General features: G+C 39.7%; 1 protein-coding gene across 4 annotated transcripts; it reads right to left on the bottom strand.

The window, feature by feature from the left end:
* Positions 1–3,433: 3,433 nt before the first annotated feature.
* LOC124281230 lies at positions 3,434–14,714 on the bottom strand. 4 transcript variants are annotated; one of them, XM_046717255.1, is made up of 15 exons: positions 14,461–14,714; positions 10,093–10,356; positions 9,127–9,163; positions 8,899–8,957; positions 8,120–8,253; positions 7,282–7,348; positions 7,083–7,163; positions 6,689–6,822; positions 6,418–6,478; positions 6,064–6,101; positions 5,718–5,799; positions 5,215–5,292; positions 4,808–4,909; positions 4,459–4,576; positions 3,434–3,750 (listed from the first exon to the last, which is right to left on the bottom strand). In XM_046717255.1, the coding sequence occupies exons 2-15, from the start codon at positions 10,186–10,188 to the stop codon at positions 3,530–3,532; spliced, it is 1,308 nt and encodes a 435-aa protein (XP_046573211.1). In that variant the 5' UTR covers positions 10,189–10,356; positions 14,461–14,714; the 3' UTR covers positions 3,434–3,529. The 4 variants fall into 4 exon arrangements, with proteins under 4 accessions (XP_046573211.1, XP_046573212.1, XP_046573214.1 ...); XM_046717256.1 differs by having other exon boundaries at positions 14,476–14,714; XM_046717258.1 differs by having other exon boundaries at positions 7,083–7,142; positions 14,461–14,710.
* Between the last annotated feature and the right edge of the window lie 6,809 nt (positions 14,715–21,523).

The raw sequence follows: 21,523 nt of genomic DNA, 5'->3' as shown, positions 1-21,523 counted from the left end.
CTCGCTAATGTTGTGTAAGAAAAAGCGAGGTCTGTGATTGGTATGGGGAATCACAGAGTTTGGGCGTTGTACTTATTGTATATAGTTTGGGCGGAGTATTTTGCTTAGGCTTTGCGACATTGCCCCCCATACCACCTGACCGCGCTATCAATGCTTCGCCTCTGTGCAGTTATATACAGTCATGCCGGAGCTCATTCAACATGTAGGTATCGCTACATATTTTACATCTAGTAATCTTATCACGAGCTTTTAAGAAATTATCCGTCACCAGGGGTTACACTGGTTCATATACTCATTTATGGTATTTTAAAGTTCATTAACTGTTTTCTCTTACCCCGTTAAATGTCAATAATGTGAGTTATTCTCGCAACTAAATATCAGCAGAATGTGTTCAAGATAAATATAGCTCCACGAACATTGCGATGACGTAGCGTTAGAATAAAATGATAGTAATAGTTGTGCTACAGAACGAAACCTCTTTTGAACGCAAGATCCGTTTGGTGTGTCACTATCCCGAAGCAATGATGTATGAAAATGTTTATGAAACATATAGATATAAGCGTGCCTTTTCTGGTACAGACATGTTGTGTGTCGTCAATAACTGAAAGTGAAAGTAGAAACTTGTTGTTTAACGCCGCATTCAGCAATACTCCAGCTATATGACGGCAGTCTGTAAATAATAGAGTCTGGACCAGAGACAATCCAGTGATCAACATGAGCATCGATCTACACAATTGGGATATGTGTCAACCAGGTCAACGAGCCTGACCATCCGATCCCGTAAGACTCTCTTATGAGACCAATTCTAACCCGGATCTTACTTGTGCGCTAGCAGAAGCAGCAGCTGTGCCGAGGGTTTTAGTGTTTTGTTGTGCTAACATAATGCTTATATAGCGTTTCTGATTTGAGCAACATTCTCGGCCTTAGCTGCTGACAGAACGGATCCAAACTTTGCACATCAGTATTAAGTCATTTTTTTATTCAGCAAGGTAAAACGTATTTTTCGTAAAACATAAATGCAAAAAGAAACGCAGATGTGTTGTCACAACAAATGTTTATTGTTGGCATAAGTCAGTGACCTGTAATAGCTACAGTACGTGCATGAAATGTGGCAAATCTCGAGGCAATGGTCGGATGTGCCCACACAATGTTCTGCTTTAAGATTCTATTCTAGACATACTCTTGTTGTGGTAAAAGTCACACCCTCTTGATTATTCCCCCAACCCCCCTTCCCTATGAGTTTCTTGATGGATTGGTTGGTTGATTGTTTAACGCCGCACTCAGCAATATTTCAGCCATATGGCGGCGGCCTCTAAATAATCGTGTCTGGACCAGACAATCCAGTGATCAACATCATGAGCATCGAGCTACATCGATCTACACACCTGACCACCCGATCCCGTTAGTCGCCTCTTACGACAAGCATGGGTTACTAAAGACCAATCCTAACCCGGATCTTCACGGGTGATTCCATGGCGGGTGGTTGGGAGGTTATGTGGAGATCAACATGGCTGACGTTGTTTTACCACAGTGAAAACACAAGACTAAGAAATAGCATTCTGATTAGGCCTGATGGCTTAAGTAAAACATGAACAGAGAAATATATATAAAATCAGAAACCTTCATATCCGTTAAAATGCTACATTCTACGAGACCGTTCATTATGTTTGTAGGTATCACAATTGCTTTCAGAAGAAGCAAAAAACAAAATAATGTACATATATGTATTTTGGTCTAAGACATGAAAATACGGATATCACCTGACTACACAACACTAATTACGAACTCAAATGACACAAAAAACTCTATATGCATAATAACATACCATCTTCTATGAGCATCACTACAATAATTGTTTGATCAGGGAACTTGCTGTAAGTAACATATCAAATGATATTAAATGTAAAGTTAGTATGTTAACTGAGGAAGAAGTCTGTTGAAACCGTTCATCTGTGCTATCAACATTTGGCTTGTAAAACTTTATTCATTGGGCTTTTAGTCCAGACATTTAGTCTTGTTTGTTTGTCATGTAATGATACACTCAGCAAGTACTGCAGCTACATGGCGGCGGTCTGTAAATAATCGTGTCTGAACCAGGCAATTCTGTGATCAATATCATCAGCATCGATCTTCTCAGCTGGGATACGATGACATGTGTTAACCAAGTCAGCGAGCCTGACCACCCGATGCCGTCAGAACCCTTACAGCAAGCATGTAGTTGCTGAAGACCAATTCTAACCAGGATGTTCACGGGTTTAGTCCAAACACTATGACCATTGGTACCGTTACATATCAAGACAATTTGCCTAACATGAAAGCAAATGCCATCAGTATTTCACAGATACACACGTGGAATGCTGGACATCCTTACTGATAATATTCATGCAATGTTTTAGTAAGACAATTAGGTGCATTCATCCCTAATGGAACAAATCGTGCTCCAATTTTGCAACGGATTTTGTATAAACTCCTACTGGGCTTAGCAAAAAAACAAAAAAACAAAGTAATTTGGTCAGGAGGTTTAACTTAAGCTTCAGGTCCATCGATGATCCGATACATAAATATAAAACAGCCATGAAACAGCAAATACAATGTACCACCCTGAACTAGAGTGAGTGAGTGAGTGAATTATTATTTAACGTCACATCGGCAATATTTCAGCCATATCGTGACGAGAACACTTGACATTGAAATAGAATATATATAGAGATTATAAAACCTGCCGACAAAGGACAGTAAAGCAACTAGAGTATCACAGATATATATGAAAAACTAGTAATTGAATCTAAAACATTTTAACTATAGGGGACAACACAATATAAAAATGGGCTATAGATCGCCAACAACTGAAGGTAGATCACCATACTAGGAGCCCCACCCTGAACTAGAAGTACAGGCAAGAAGTTAGATAGAACCATCCATTTCTGATTTAGATATGGTCATAAAGATTCCAAGTGACAAAATACTTTCGACAATACTGTATGACAAGATGGGCAGTCAACTTTCAGATTATGTCATGCAAAACTCCAGTGGTTTCAGTCTTTGTCCTCTACGTCTCAGTCTTTAGGGGTCAATAGAACATGCTCTTCTACGAATATTTAAAAGAGCCTCAAACAGCGCTTGCCTAAATGTGTTAGATGAAGGTAACGCTTTTCAAGACCTTAATGCTTTTCAATATGTTGGTTGATATGTGGAAACCGTTTCCAAATTTGGCGCATCAGTGACAAGTGATTTGCCTTTGCATCTGTACATGAATGTTGCAGGCGAAGGGACAATATGTGCTCAACTTTTCAAGATCAACGGTTTTATCACAGGTTATCGATACATAGGATATGTTCCTATAGTAGTATAGGGCATATCCTGTGTATCGATAGCCTGTGGGTTTTATCACTGTTTCACAATGATTCATTAACAACTGTTCAAGAGTCAGTCGGTACCATACAGTTTACTCCACTTTTAGCAGAAACTTCTTCTAGCTATGGACAAGGTTCAGCATTATTTAAACATTATCATCTTCGAAGGGCGCATGTTAGTATGAGGGTGAACGCACAACCAAATCAAGCTCTTCCATGATTTCGTCCACCACCACATCCTCGTCAGTGGACGTGTCTACAAGTCTGACTGATACCCCCTCATTGTCATCTGGCCTGCCACACATCAGACATACGAAGTCCCGTGCACTTGTGATCATTGCAAAGGTTTCTTTAGCTTCCTCGGACCATTGGTTGCTCCCGTCAGATGGATCAACACCTGGAACAGATGACTGGAGCAGCTGCAAATTATGGTTGGTTGGTTGGCTTGTTGTTTAACGCCGCACTCAGCAATATTCCAGCTATATGGCGGCGGTCTGTAAATAATCGAATCTAGTCCAGAGAATACAGTAAACAGCATGAATATAGATCTCCGCAATTGGGATACAATGACATGTGTCAACAATTTAGTGAGTCTAACCACCCGATCCCGTTAGTCGCTTCTTACGACAAGCATGGGCTGATGAAGATCAATTCTAACCCGGATCTTCACGGGTTGCAAATTATGTTTTGGAAACTGGTAAAATGTATTCCAGCAAGCATAACATATTGTATTCTTGAGCAGGACATGTTTACCCTTTTCAAGTACGTATGCTGTCATCACATTTTTTTCAGTGATCCAGTCGCACAATTTTCAGCTCTAATCCCTTTTTTGCTTTGTCTTACATTGGAATCAGATAATCGGGACTGGTTGTCCTCTGGGGTTAACGTTCTAGTTTACAGTCTGAAATATGACTGACTAATTATACTGTTGGACAATTTAAGATAATTCCTATGTGATATCTTCAGTGCACGTACAAATGACAGTTTTGGATACGTGTGTATCTACATTCCATTGTGAGATGTTTACAGAGATCATAATGTCATAATTGCTCGTATATAACATATAGTTAGAAACAAAAACGAAATGAGAACGAAATTAACCAACCTTGAAGTCGTGCTTTAAAACTACCGAAAGGAAGGCTGTGAAACCTGTTTGGTAGTTCCTGTAGATTACTCATGCTGAGCTTTACATCAAAGCAGTAATCAGCCAAACAAGTCATAACCTGAATTGTAAATGACAAAACAAGGAACTAGGACTTAGTTAACAAGCTTTCAGCAATATTTGAGTTATGATGTGCCTGCTTAGAGTTGGAGCAGCAGAACCTAACGGTTATTTCGCTCATCTTTTCAGTTCGTATTTTATCAATAGATTCAATCAATGCGTGAATGTATACCACCATTTGAAGACGTGTTGAAGTCAGCAAATAATAAGATAATCAATATTTCATTCTCACCTTGTTGTCTTCTGAAAATCCCTTAAAGATAACACGATACCAAGTGTCGTCATAGTTCCCCGCATATACGTCACCTTGGATCAGTGACGCCTTTGGGATTGTCTACAGGAAGAAAAGATGAAAGCAGAGTAAGGCAGATATGAACCCTCTTTGAGGAACGATGATAAAAGGGAACAGTGTACAATATTAAAACGACTTGAATTTTGCATGTACATATGTACGTTTGTAAATTTGTAAAGAAAATATGTCTTCAATGAAAGCGGATACTTTCAAAATATTTTTTCACACACATTCTCAAGACACATCTACATTATTTATTATGGACCTTAAAAATGTGTCTGACAATACATCATAGTATACATTTGTTTGTGCATTTAGTTTAAATAGGAAAGGCTTAGTTTACATACACTTGTTTTAGCGGCAAGGTATGCGTTAAGCTCTTGCATCATCGAGTACAGTTTCTGGTGATGATTATACGGGATACACTGCAACAGGAAACACAAATATATGCAAAGACATTTCTACCATGGACTGAATGTAATATGGTATATGAAGGTTATAGTAGCGCACAATGACTAATATATATCATGAGTGAGTGAGTATGGTTTTACGCCGCTTTTAGCAATATTCCAGCAATATGTCGGCGGGGGACACCAGAATGGGCTTAACACATTGTAACCATGTGGAGAATCGAACCCGGGTCTTCGGCGTGACGATCGAACGCTTTAACCACTAGGCTACCCCTCCGCCCATATATATCATGAAGAGTTGGATAACTGTAAATAATAACTGCATCAGAGATGTTTGGGAGTTTGGGACATCACTTAGTAAGGTGGGTTTTGATTGATTATTTACTATTTGATTCGTTGATCGTAATATTAGGAACATATAATGAAAGAATGTTTCTTACACAAAAGAGTGTTGGGCTTTCCGACCATAATACATGAACATCCCAAAATGTTCCTTCTTTGGGTATGCAGACTGTGGAAATCCTTAAACATTGAATAGATTATTTGTTGAACGCATTTAGCATAGATGGCAAACATGAAACCTTAATTTTGTCAATGAAGAAGCATGCATATGTATTTCAATACTAAACAAAATGTGAAATGTCTAAAAGCTTTTACATAGAAGGAGATATTATTGTTGTATTTATCAATGAGTTGAAATTTTAAGAATTTAATGAAAACACATTCTTAACCGACCCCTAAAATCTAACGTCTAGGCGCACGTGTACGTGTATGTCCTGTAATTACCTTTGCTTCATGGCGTGTATATCTTCGTCTTGTGGATTCTAAAATAATAATAATCAAAACATGTTTGTCCTTCTATTTTACTTGCTGTGCAATAATGAAAACAATTAACATTATACGAGAATTCCGGTGTTGGAAATATGAGTGAGTGTGGCTTTTAGCAATATTCCAGCAATATCACGGCGGGCGAACACCAGAAACGGGCTGTACACATTGTACCCATGTGGGAAATGGACCCGGGTCTTCGGCCTGACGAGCGAACGTTTAACAACAAAGCTACCCCAGCACCGCTAGAAATAGGAATGCCCTGATGTGTAACAAACAACATACTGTGAAACTTGTGAAGAATAGACTCACCGTATGATCGCGTGATGGGGATGCTCTTGGTGTTAACGTCATAATATCTCTTCCTTGAACACTGACAAATACAATGACACTATATTAGACAAACATTTTATCAGACCTTTGTATATACATGCCAGAACACGCCAGTGGAAACAACAATTTTAATACCTCGAATGCTGTAAAATTGTCACAAAAGACTATACTGAAAAATAGTAAGATAGTAGTACAGAGTATAGTAGAAAGCGTTTCCTGGTTATGAAAACCGCCTTCTCGTAACACCTACCTTTGTATTTGAACCACATTAGGCCATGACCGTAGTTTGGTAATTAGATCTTCTGGGGCAGAAGCACCAAAGCTTTCTTTGAAGAGACTTGGGATGTCTGCCATCGGAATTCCGCTCTGTCTTTTACACAGTTCCTTTAGCATGATTGAAACATTGAACCATGAATGTATGGATCCTCTCAATGTAATCTTAAATAACTAATAGGATATCTCAGTAACATTCAATATAGCTTTGTATATACACTTTGTAATATGTAATTATCCATCCATCCATCCATCCATCATACACACACACGCACGCTCGAGCTCACACGCGCGCGCACACACACATACACACATCATACATACGTATGAATTCGTAAAAACATCGGTAACCAAAACAAATATGTAATTACCTTCTTCAGCCAAATCCGAATAAATTTGTCCGGAACAGTTGCAACTTTTGGCATTGATTCCTTAAAATGAAAGTCAAAATACTGTTTGATAACCTAGATATTCCATTCTTACATAATCTATGTGTTAGATGTGAATCATAAATTCCTTTAAGCCCCACATTTAATGTTTGAAACAACTATTGCTTGGTTCAATATTTACCATCGCATTTTCCTTTTGTGCAGCGAGGAATTTATCTGACAGGCGTACGATTTCTCCTCCAGCAATACTAGAAAGAAAACGTAGGAAGTTATCTGACAGGCACAAATAGCACTGAAGTGTGGAAGCTATACAATTAGTACATTAACCAGATCATAAGGTGCTTTCGGGAAATATAACCTTTATTTAGTCAGTGAAGAAGCAGCCATATTGAATACTTAACAAAATGTGAAATAATAGAAGCTTTTATCTCAAAGAGTTCTGATATGTATAGTCCGTTTGATTTCATTTGAGACCGATGAATTGCTCACTAAAACAAAATCTAATACTAGTAAATGCAACAAGATCAAACTTTGCACAGTCACATAAACTCGACAGACCAACTCTGATGATTTGTTTAATAATTTTGGACACACAAATAAAAAAGTTGTTTAACAAACGATCATTATTTTGTTGTAACTTTTCGCTATTTCTTACGAGGGAGTGCCACTTGCTGGTAGAACAACCAGGTGTGCAAGTTGCACCTGTGAAATTGAAATTTCACTACACACACTTGTTGATTATCTGGCTGATCTACCAGCAAGTGGCACTCCCTCGTAAAAAATAGCGAAAAGTGACAACAAAATAATGATCGTCCAAAATAATAATCAGGTGTCCAAAATTATGAGACAAATCATCAGAGTTGGTCTGTCGATTTCATGTGACTGTGAAAAGCTTGGTTTTGTTAGTGACTTTGTGTTAGTGAGTAATTCATCGGTCTCAAATGAAATCAAACGGACTGTATATACCCAATGAAATTATTAGGTACTGAGGGAAGAGAAATTTCATTGGCAATACCAACCTGTCAATTTGAAACAAATCAGACCAGCACTGTATTTTCCCGATTAGGTCATCTGGCGCATTGACCTGGAAGCTTTCGCTGAAGAATGTCCGCAAATGTTTTTTCCATATCCCACCTTTGCGTTTGGTCAGCGTCTGTATAATGTGCGACGGTTTGGTGGTATCATGTGTTGAACAGAGTCATTGCATGCAGGTGTGGAAGACAAAATGGTTTGGGGCAGAATTCATGTAAAGGGGCGATTTATAGATTGCCTCCTACATGTACATCTAAACGGGTAAATTTACTTTTAAAGACATAATTTATGTTTAAAAGATTTATTGGAGAAACTGGAAATGCGAGTAAAGCGGCGTGGTTTCTTATGACTTTACTGAAGTTAAAATCTCATGGTTGATTATATGTAGACCTGTGTACTAAGCATTATGTTAAGTTAGAGATGATATTTTAGTGTAAACCTAAAAACGCTCTTTAATATAAAGTGTACAATAAATAGGGATAAAGCTCAAGGACTGGCTATAGCAATTAATTCGAATTTTTACACGCTCATACATATGTACAAATAGCTTGCTTCTCTCCGTTTGTTTAATCTCGCAAAACCTGCATGTCGAAATTACATACTCTCATTGCGGTTTAAATTCAAACATGGAACTGATAATTGTTTGAGAGTTAGAAATACGACTGTTCAAACGGGACCCTTTTACACTGAACGATATATGTGGCAACATGGGTATTCATCTGAGGCAAAAGACTTTTGCAGTTTTTGTAATGACACTCGCACCTACCTGTTTTAACCAATTCTTGATATCTTCGTCTGATACAGTGGATTTATCTCCTTCTTGGACTGATAAAAAAAGTGTTTATTAAAGCTTTGATATATAACTATATAGCAAACAAGAACATTATAGATGAAGGAGATGAGCAATGATGTGTACCTCAGATCGGTAGTACTGTGGTAACTTAACCACGCGTCTCTTTTCAGGATTTCTATTGATTTACGTTGTTATACTCACTATTAGACATTTTCCCACCATTTGCTTCGGATGTCATCTGAGGAGAAATACAGAAAACGGTCAACATTTATAGCCACAATACGATTTATTGATAATTACAGCAAAGCGGTCAAAGCAAGCTTTCACAACATGAGCTCTTAGGCTTATTGTGGATACCAATAGTCCAGCTATAAATATGTTGATTGCTTCAACCAAGTTCAACCATGTAAATACACTTGATGTTTTATCCTGGTAACCTTATGTCTTATCAATATGGACACCAATTGTTCTTCCCTGCTTGCAGAACACTGCGTGTGTTTGTTGTTTAACGTCGCACTCAGCAATATTCCTGCTATTAGACAATCCAGTGATCAACATCATGAGCATTAATCTAGGCAATTGGGATACGATGACTTATGTCAACCAAGTCAGCGAACCTGACCACCCGATCCCGTTAGTTGCTTCTTACGACAAGCATGGGTAATCACGGGTCTCTTGCGGAACTGTTTCATGCTACATACGAATGGGAACTTCCGCTAGGATTGTCCACATGTATTTCATTTAAAGAAGATAAAAGAGCGACAAAAAAAAAAGTATGACAAGAAGGTGGATTTCAAGAGTCAACATTCCTTTTATGTAGAGCAATATTCTAACAGCTTCAGTCTTTAGTGTAAATTACACAACATATGAGATGACGTCAAACATGAAGTTCAAGGAAGATTGTCAATTTTACTAATAAGAGATTCACGGGAAGAAGCAACTTGGAAAGAATGGAGCCTTACCAAACCCTTATCACACATATATGACATCGCCAAGTGCAGTTATAACAAAAAGCGTTTATAATGCAAGCGGCAAAGCCCTTTCCACCTTCATAGGAAATCTCTGCTAAAAGCAGAGTAGAGTGAGAATCTATCATGAGCTTATATTTGTTTCAGCAGTATTACAGCTGATCTAAGTGAAATGGGAGTGACACTTCATGTTGATTACCCTGCGTGTTGATGCTGTTTCTTCAACGGCTTGCTTCAGGATATCCCCCCTTCCTCGTCCTCGACCTCGACCGGGGCTAACATTGGGCTGGTCCATCCTGTACCTGTTGGTGGATTTACGTGTCTTCGTTTAGGATCGAGGTATGTAGTCGTGTTTGTTCTTTGATCTGTGCCTGTTCTGTTGACTGGTTTCTGCTCTTACAATACCTTTCTATGCCAACAGACACACCCACAGGTGTTTATAGGAAACTGATGTTGGCAACGTCTGAAAACACAATTATCTTTTATTAAGCCCAACCGTGGTCGATTTATATTGTAGTGATTACACAATACCAGTCACAAAAGTCGTGATCGATAGTTGTGAATATTCAATGTACTCTGTGGAACTACGTTTTCAAAACCATAATCTTATATTGTGTTACATTATTACCAGGGATTTCCTCGTAAAGCATATACTTTACATTTTTATCTTTCAGTCTTATTCGTTTTAAATTAGACAGCAGATTTAGATTATAGGATTTTCCAGAAACTGAAAAAGCACATCATCATATGGAAGTCTGTCACAAACAACAATGGAATGAATGGGTACTGACGTCAATAACATAGTCATCCACAACAGACCGTCACATCCACATAAACTGAGTTCAAATCAAACTAAGCATCGATGATATTCATGCAAAGGGTATCCGTGTATTCGTATTCTTAATTATTGCAAACATGCTGGCTTGATTTGAGTTATAAAAATATACTCAAAGGCAAATATTATTTACATGGATAATTTTCTTAGAAACATTGAAATGTTATTATATTAACAAGGACGTGTGTATATGCATATACAACTATGAAAATAGCATATTAATTTGGTAAAATCCTGCCAGAGACTGGCCATAGCGCGGAGAGTTTTGGGTTTCCAGAGTGTAATTGTGGAAATGTTTTGTTTGTTGTATGTAATTTTAGTGTACATAAGACAGTCATCGTATCCCAATTGCGTAGATCGATGCGCATGATGTTAATCACATGACTGTCTGGTCCAGACTCGTTTATTTGCAAACCGCCGCCATATAGCTGGATTATTGCTGAGTTGCGGCGTTAAACAACAACCAGACCAAACCAATGACCACATGAGGATAAAGCTACCCCATTCACTTCAATTTACTGTGTAGTGTACAGAAATTGTATCTATACCTATTACATCTGTTACCATCACATAAACTAGGGAACAAGGACTTGGTGGGGAAAGCGGTCGCGGTGCTAGGACCATCGTAACTCCCCTACCTTTTAACATAGACGTACACGGTGACGGTGCTGGGACCATCGTAACTCCCCTACCTGTTTAACATAGACGTACACGGTGACGGTGCTGGGACCATCGTAACTCCCCTACCTTTTAACATAGACGTACACGGTGACGGTGCTGGGACCATCGTAACTCCCCTACCTTTTTAACATAGACGTACACGGTGACGGTACTGGTGACGGTGCTGGGACCATCGTAACTCCCCCTGTTTAACATAGACGTACACGGTGACGGTGCTGGGACCATCGTAACTCCTACACGGTGCATGGTGGTGAGGACCATCGTAACTCCCCTACCTGTTTAACATAGACGTACACGGTGACGGTGCTGGGACCATCGTAACTCCCCTACCTGTTTAACATAGACGTACACGGTGACGGTGCTGGGACCATCGTAACTCCCCTACCTGTTTAACATAGACGTACACGGTGACGGTGCTAGGACCATCGTAACTCCCCTACCTGTTTAACATAGACGTACACGGTGACGGTGCTGGGACCATCGTAACTCCCCTACCTGTTTAACATAGACGTACACGGTGACGGTGCTGGGACCATCGTAACTCCCCTACCTGTTTAACATACTGGGACGTAACTCCCCTACCTGTTTAACATAGACGACGGTGATCGGACCATCGTAACTCCCCTACCTGTTTAACATAGACGTACACGGTGACGGTGCTGGGACCATCGTAACTGCCCTACCTGTTTAACATAGACGTACACGGTGACGGTCGCAGCACTATGATAGCGTTGTGAAACGGGGTCCAGGACAGGATGGGGTGACAGAAGTTGGCATAAATGTAACCTTAAACTCAGTATGCAAACAATGGTATCTTTGTCCTGGCTGGTATTAACAAATCCTTGTAACAAAATACTTCCTGGTGTGAAACGAGACCCGAGTAGTCCAATCAGTCCTAGTGGTGTTCAGTCAGCAGCTTGTATAGCACAGATATCCATCATGCTCTAAATCGGGAACAGGTGCAACACATGTCCAAGCGTGCGTTTAGTAGATGACCTTGACGTGGCATACTCCTTCATGTGATAAGTTTGTTCTGCGTTGTTATTACCAATGCAGTGTATAACGTTAATATATACCCGTAATATACAAATGCTTATTTTATTTACATAGATCCATAGTTTGGCATTTAATCTGTCTAGACTAACAGATCTGTTATAATGATTTAGCCATAGCCTAGACTGACATATTACATACACTCCCCTATACCCGTGCACTTCCACCTCAATCCCAAACCCAAATGTACGTCACAGTTAACACGGGATATTTGATATAGCTGACATATGTTTAAATACCTAATTTTTGAAATAGTTGACATATGCTTCACCACCTAATGTTTGACATAGTTAACATATGCTTCACCACCTAATGTTTGACATAGTTAACATATGCTTCACCACCTTATGTTTGACATAGTTAACATATGCTTCACCACCTAATGTTTGACATAGTTAACATATGCTTCACCACCTAATGTTTGACATAGTTAACATATGCTTCACCACCTAATGTTTGACATAGTTAACATATGCTTCACCACCTAATGTTTGACATAGTTAACATATGCTTCACCACCTCCTATGTTTGACATGGTTAACATATGCTTCACCACCTATGTGACATAGTTAACATATGCTTCACCACCTAATGTTTGACATAGTTAACATATGCTTCACCACCTAATGTTTGACATAGTTAACATACATGCTTCACCACCTAATGTCTAATGTTCACCACCTAATGTGACATGGTTAACATATGCTTCACCACCTAATGTTTGACATGGTTAACATATGCTTCACCACCTAATGTTTGACATAGTTAACATATGCTTCACCACCTAATGTTTGACATTTAACATATGACATAGTTAACATATGCTTCACCACCTAATGTTTGACATATGTTAACATATGCTTGCTTCACCACCTAATGTTTGACATAGTTTCATATGCTTCACCACCTAATGTCTGACATGGTTATGACATGTTTGACATAGTTATGTTTCACCACCTATGTGATGCTTTAACACCACCACCTAATGTTTGACATGGTTAACATATGCTTCACCACCTAATGTTTGACATAGTTAACATATGCTTCACCACCTAATGTTTGACATAGTTAACATATGCTTCACCACCTAATGTTTGACATAGTTAACATATGCTTCACCACCTAATGTTTGACATAGTTAACATATGCTTCACCACCTAATGTTTGACATGGTTAACATATGCTTCACCACCTAATGTTTGACATAGTTAACATATGCTTCACCACCTAATGTTTGACATAGTTAACATATGCTTCACCACCTAATGTTTGACATGCATATGCACCACCTAATGTTTGACATAGTTAACATATGCTTCACCACCTAATGTTTGACATAGTTAACATATGCTTCACCACCTAATGTTGACATGGACATATGCTTCACCAACATATATGCTTCACCACCTTCACCACCTGTTGACATGACATTTAACATATGCTTCACCACCTAATGTTTGACATAGTTAACATACGCTTCACCACCTAATGCTTCACCACCTAATGTTTGACATGGTTAACATATGCTTCACCACCTAATGTTTGACATGGTTAACATATGCTTCACCACCTAATGTTTGACATAGTTAACATATGCTTCACCACCTAATGTTTGACATGGTTAACATATGCTTCACCACCTAATGTTTGACATAGTTAACATATGCTTCACCACCTAATGTTTGACATAGTTAACATATGCTTCACCACCTAATGTTTGACATGGTTAACATATGCTTCACCACCTACATGTTAACATATGCTTCACCACCTAATTTCTGACATAGTTATCATATGCTTCACCACCTAATGTTTGTTGACATTGATATTGCTGACACAAACTGAAACAACCCGAATCTAGTGCGAGTGTCCTGTTGAGATCAATGTAACGCAGTAATGTCAGGCTGACCCAATACGCTCATCGAGCGGTATACACAACCTCAAGTGAAACACGAATTACGCAACACTCACACACTATTGGACAGTAGACATACTTACATAATACACACATACTTTGAATCGACATGGAGGACCGCCCTGGACACCTCAATGTTGAATCGATTGTATCGACATGACTCCAGACCGTCATAGTAATCTAGTTCACAGCGAATATGAAAGTAGCACGTCTTCCGAGAACCTATAAATGATGCACTGTACCAAGAAGTACATGTATAACTCGAATTGGTGTCGAATGTACACAGCTGCAATTGTCGACCACGACCGAGTACTTCAGTTACACACAACTGGAACATAAATACAGCACTGTCGACAACTGAGGCATGGTCACGTTGTTTGCTAGTTTTTGTTGAACAAAATTTCTTTAAATTCTCAGAGTGCGGCGTAAAACTTAACTCACTCACTCACTTACATTCTCAACGGACATTATCCTCCATGTAAATGTAAAGTGTACGGAACTGAAAATAGAGTCAATGTTGTTTTAAACAATATTTGAGGATGTGAGTGAGTTACGTTTTACGCCGCACTCAGCAATATTCCTGCTATATGGCGGCGGTCTGTAAATAATCGAGCCTGGACCAGACAATCCAGTGATCAACAGCATGGCCATCGATCTGCGCAAGTGGGAACCGATGACATGTGTCAACCAAGCCAGCGAGCCTGACCACCCGATCCCGTTAGTCGCCTCTTACGACAAGCATGGGTTACTGAAGGTTCATTCTAACCCGGACCTTCACGGGTATTTAAGGATGTGACAGCATGGCATGTATGTACTCGAATGTTGACCAGGGCCCCGTTTCACAAAGCTCTCGTAGCGCTACGACTATCGTAAGTCAATGTTACAGTATAGGAGGTAGGAATGCTATGAGGAAAGTTACAAGATCTTAGGCTTAGCTTTTGAAACGGGATCCAGACAGGTAGTTGATTCAAGTTCTTGTTGTCGGGGTAGGCCGACGCACTATCTAACATTACAGGAAAATAAAACAAGGTATACAGATTTTCTCTGCATTAAATTATTCATACAACCTTGAACTTTCGAGATGACGACAGTATTTCCAATTCATTTTGTAATGTCGTTGGTTGACAAAACCCCACTTTTTTCAAGACGAAACCATATCTACCTTACCATAACTACAATTTCATTTTGATTTTCATTACTTTTCATAAATTAGCCCCCCAACTCTGAAAAGCGTTCCTACGCCCCTGTACTGTATCAAATCTACAACGTTAAAGAACATGGATTCAGTTCGATCTTGTTTGTCGTTACCTAGATTGCACATTCACTAAAAGACAGGGTGGTGGTGGAATTGGGTTTAACGTCGTGCTTGAGAATATTTCGCTGTACCATATGACGACGTGCATGCGTGTGTATGTTAGACTTGTGCGATTTTCGCTGCTGGTTGTACTAGCCCAGACTGAAGCTGGTTTTATAGTGCTAGCCCACTGAGATACCATGCCGCAGTGAAGCATGAATACCCCACTCAGACACATTATACTGACTCCGAGCCGACCAGTCCTTGTTGTACCCATTAATACCGAGCGCCAGGCAGGGACCAACAAGTACCATATTTTAACGTCTTTTGGTATGACGCGGTCGGGGATCGAACCCGCGACCTTCCGCACTCCGGGCGGACGCTCTAACCACTACACCACGGAGGCGGTCTAAAAGACAGGGAGAATTACTCATAGCGTTGTGTAGCAGTGATATAGTTTGTGTACCAATGTTCCTAGTGTAATACATTGTACTTGTTGACCTACAGTAAGGCGGCGGCGGTGTGCTATGTTAGACTTGTACTAGATATAAACAGAAAGATCTGGAAGGACAGTACCCTACTAGAATCAGTACTTTACTGAGAAAGTGTAATCCCAAATACTATTGTCACCGAATCTCTCACTTCCCGGCTATGGTTGATAGCAATGGGTTGGAAAATATATTTTTTGTTCAGGTTGAGAGACCTTAAGTACTATATATATAGTTGTATTTGATACCGGAAGTGACGTCATAACCGGAAATGACATTACAAGATTGAATTAGAAGATACTCAACCTAGAGAGTGAAGTCAGGAGCTCTGGAAGTGACGTCAAGAACCCGAAGTGACGTCATAGGACCGGACGTACGTCAAAGATCCGGAAGTGACGTCATAGTTACCGGAAGTGACGTCATCAAACTGGAAGTGACGTCATACTTACGGAAGTGACGTCATAATTTTAAGGAATATTAGGTTTAATGACATATTTCGGGATTCGGATAGAATCATGATACATTTATAGGAATCTATCGTAATCCGGATTTATGGCGTCAGAGATTATATAATCCCTACTATGACGGATTAGAATTATCATAATATCTATTATATCAACCATAACTGTGGGAAGTTAGAAGACTCACCATCTCTGGGAATGTATTCCCTCACTGCTACTGACCAATCTAGAGATAAATTATTTATCTCTGACTAAGTCATAGTTATTCTTAGGAGGTTGAGTAATCAACTCTCAGGTGGTTGTATAGAGGGTAGTATCTTCCAAGGGTAACCCTCCTTCCTTACTTGGGATTCAGGCTACCATAATCCAGAGGGAATGTTTACGTTATAATTAGGAACGATTACATGTATTGTTAGTAATTGTTATTAAACTGACCTCTGGATTATGGGGAGTAGTTCCCACCCTGTGTCCTCCCCCGCGAAATTATTCTTAGAAGATGTCATAGATGTGTTAATTTTTTTTAAAAATTATGAAGGGTTCTAGGAGAACAATACAGTGACGTCAGGATCAAGGGAGATAACTCAGGGGTAGATTAGGTATACCACTAGGAATAGCTATGACTTAGTGATAAAATTTCTTTTGATTTTCTGTATGTATTCTGTGTATCCATGGGAATAAGGCTACCATAATCCAGAGGTAAGTTTACTAACAATTTCTAACAATTGCAGTCGCAACGGTCGCAGCCGCCAAAGTTTGTTTGCAGTGCGACTCAGCTTTTGGGGGAAAACATATACAGACAAATTGACAGGTCTGAAACCTTAAAAAAATATATGCAATAACTCCTTCTTTCAGAGTATCTGCAACAATATATTATTGTGTTGACAAGTTTATAACGGTTAGATAATTAAAAAGCGAAAGTGAGTTGTGATTGGTACGTTCAACTTCCCAGCGTAGACACCTGATTGGATAAAAAGCCAACCAAGGGAGGTAATAAAATCATCGGGCCGAGCCGTAGATGCATCCAGGGTATAGTTTAGAGTTATCGTACCGTATACCCTGGAGATGATCGGGGATGAGCGCTTAGTAGCAGCTTTGAAAGTACAATTTCGTCAGGGTAACAATGTAGAGAGCAGCAGCGTGTTGGATTCTAGGCGCAGAAAGTAGCATTATTATTATACTAAGCCATTATATTTCGAAAAATGTCTTTCGGTCATACAGTCCTACTACTATAAATTTGACTAAATGTTGGAAGAAATGGTTCTGAATGGCAATGAAAGGATATTGCATTTTGCTGCTGTAGACCCTACTAGAGGCAATATTAAAAAAAGATTGAAACCTCTTTGTTATTCAGGCGCGGTCATAGGTAAGGATGCAAGTTTCAGCTATATTGTTCCAAGTGGTTACCTGACAAGACATACCACCGGCATGAGTCACACTCAACTGACTCACAGTCAGGGGATCCAGGAACAAAACGACAGAACCTTGACATTTACGAGTACAATAATAAGAAAATTTAAAAATCGGGTGTTCATGGTCCTAGCTGGCGTACATCAGTCGTACATGTGAGAGCTTGAGGTGGTTGGCTGGCTGGTTGTTGTTTAACGCCGCATTCAGCAATACTCCAGCTATATGACGGCGGTCTGTAAATAATAGAGTCTGGACCAGACAATCCAGTGCTCAACATGAGCATCGATCTACGCAATTGGGATAAGATGACATGTCTCAACCAAGTCAGCGAGTCTGGCCACCCGATCCCGTTAGTCACCTCTTACGACATCAGGGGTGGCTGAATTCCACTTCTAACAGGGATCTTCACGGGTGTGAAGTCATATCTATAAAGAGCTTAACGGATCGCAGTTTCTGATACCATTGCATGTTATTTCAGTGAAAGATCCAGGTATGCAATAGTTTTAACAGGGCAGTGCATGTGCGTTTGTGTGTGTATTCAAACTACATCACGACTGCCAGTGGTGGTTTAACAACTGGAACGGCTATGGTGTTTTGTGTCAAGGTCAATGATGGAGACGGGCTGTGTGTAAATTACGTGTATCATATATAACAATCAGTTGCTCTATAGGTTTGAGCTATATTTGCCATTACACGTGATGGTACCATGCCATTCATTCACAAGCATATAAAGCGGATGGCACGTAAATATAAAATACTTGAGGGCAAAAAGAAATCCAGGGCCCGCATGTGTAATTGTCATGTGTACATGTGTATGCATTATTTCTATAAATAACGTTAAAGGTATCGAATTAGTTACCCAAACATATCAGCCTTAGTTCGGTAAACACACAGCTTTATGCTGTTCATACAAGGAAAGGAGGCCCACAGCTTTGCTTGGCCTTGTATACTACCCAAGAGAATCCAAGGAACAGTGGTAATTTTGGGTCAGAAGCTTTTAGTTAATATGCTGGGAAATTTACAGAGATAAGGTGCAAAATAATGATGTCATTTGATCGACAACTGGTAATGGTTTAAAGGTCACATTATGTTAGGACGATAAACCGATAGAATTTTGAAGGGTTTGAAGTTGGAAATTAACAAATAACGCATTTTTGAGTTGCAAGTTAAGGCTTCCACAGGTCTTATTCTACCGAATACACCCAAACCTTCTAGTGCACGTGAAAGTGCAAATCTCCTTGAACATCATACACAAATTTCCCTTCTAAGCAACGTTTGGAACACAGATCAATCACATGTTGAAAACCATGCCTCAACATCGCCGTCTAAGCATTGCTGACAGGGGGAGAGCTATTGGGTGGATCCAGGAGGGTATTGCCATACGTGAGGCGGCGAGAAGACTTTGTATCTGCAATGAATTGACCTTAACCACCAATAAAAAATGTCATCGTATCATATGTGTTTTCTTTATAATAAAAAACCTAGGTGTTCCTTGGATTCTTTGAGTAGTATATTATTAATCGTTTGTTCTTTTCCTTGACTATTGTTAACCTCCCTTATGAGGTACAGTGAAAAATGCGTTGCGCCAAATCTAGACTTGCCACATTTTCTAGACTTGCGTGGGATTTCTTGGATGAATTTGCTTCGGGGTCTGTATGACAGACTAAATCAGAGCGAATTTGGGATTTGACAACCATAGCAATTTGAGGACAGTATAATCCATCGCCTTGCCCTACTGGGATATTGCTTATGTGGTTCGAAACATGCTCGGTGTCCCATTACAATAAAAAAAATTACAAGGTCATCCTTAAATTCTTCCTGATTTGTTTTCAAGAACACATACTTCAGGTTCATGCACTGACACTTTGCATGACTTTCCATGATAATACATCACAGTTCTTACTAGAGGTGATAAAATGGAGAAGGATGATCAAGCCTTATCTATTCTCCTCCAACATATAAATCACCAGTAAAATCACTGGCATGACCTTATTACTTTTCCATAATGTTCTATTTTCCCCAACTATTCCGAGTCTAAAAAACTTAATCCAAGATGCCACTTTTCCATGATTTCTAAATTACATGTGTAAATTTACAGGGAAACTTGTCAGTGATATAAACAAAACTGAAAGTTGTTGAAAATTGTTGTAAATTCAAGTAAACCTGTTCAGACATGCAGCGTCCGTTACGCCAGGAACCATCAGGTGCAATTGGCATGTTAAAAGTTGGACCAAGATAGCAGTGTGGCACAAGACTGTTTCATCAGAAAGACAGTGTTACCATGGTCAAAGTGCCTCTCGAATTAGAGATGAGATTCTCAGAGTACAGTGCTGAGTGGACAAGAGGATTACAAGCGGACCCACAGGCGGAACCTGCATGTTTGACGTCCATGTGTTATCCTACGGTTTTCACAATACTGCTGGGCCTCGTTGGCGTCAAGGGTGGCAGTGATGGACCTATCGTCGTTGGGCAAACGTTTCAAAAGAATCAAGTGTTTTTGGTGGACTTCTGGACAGGCGCAACAGAGAGAGGTCTAAACAGAATGACCGCTTTCATGTTGATAACGTAAGAATGAACGATCGTTTTTATGGGTGGCTCAGTAATGGTGTGGGGTGAGATCAATAAGGCTGGCAGAACAACTCTAAATGTTATTCAGGGCAGAACTACCGTGACTACATCCTGGGGGCACACGTTCTGTCATATTGTTTTATGCCGCTTTCAGCATAATCACAGCAATATCACGCAGGAAAACCAGAAATGGGAATCACACAATTTACCCTAGTGGGGAATGGAAAGTGTTTTTCCATAACCAGAATGGTACTCCATTAGAAGTAGAGAACTCAGCATGATAATGTACACGTGTTCTGAAATACATGCAGTCTAAGTAAACTTAGGCTCAGTATTATTCCTTACACTGCCATACTGAGTCTAACAAAACCTAGTCGCGTCAGCTAAACTTTTGGACTGACCAATCAGAACACAGCTTACCAAATCGTGAAAGTTAACATTCGCACACACAGTTTGAACCGTTACCTAAAAAACTCGAACGATTCTGAATGCTATTTTCCGCACGATCGCTTCCGAGTGATACACGCAATGAGTAAACACTCGCTGAAAATGGCGTTTTTGTCATAATTCAAGGATATCATCTTGCGAAAACATACGCAAATAGTAACCATGTCATTAGAAATCCATAAGCATATATAATGCAGGCCAAATATCTGTGTTGTATGCGGATTTTCGTTTGTTGATAGATCAGTGTCCAGGGAAGAGAAAATCCAAAACCCGTTTTGTAAGTCCCGCCGAACCCTAACAAGTAGTCGTTGTCTGATTGGTTAAATCCGTTCAGCCATCTCGACTGACTGACTGACTGAATTTGGTTTTACGCCGCTTTTGCAATATTCCAGCAACATCACGGCGGGGGACACCAGAAATAGGCTTCACAAATTGTACCCATGTGGGGATTCAAACCCGGGTCTTCGGCGTGACGAGCCAA

This window comes from Haliotis rubra, unplaced genomic scaffold (assembly GCF_003918875.1).
Source record: "Haliotis rubra isolate DU_JTF1 unplaced genomic scaffold, ASM391887v1 Scf280, whole genome shotgun sequence".
In the NCBI taxonomy this organism is placed as follows: domain Eukaryota; kingdom Metazoa; phylum Mollusca; class Gastropoda; order Lepetellida; family Haliotidae; genus Haliotis; species Haliotis rubra.
This window is presented reverse-complemented; position numbering and strand designations above follow the sequence as displayed.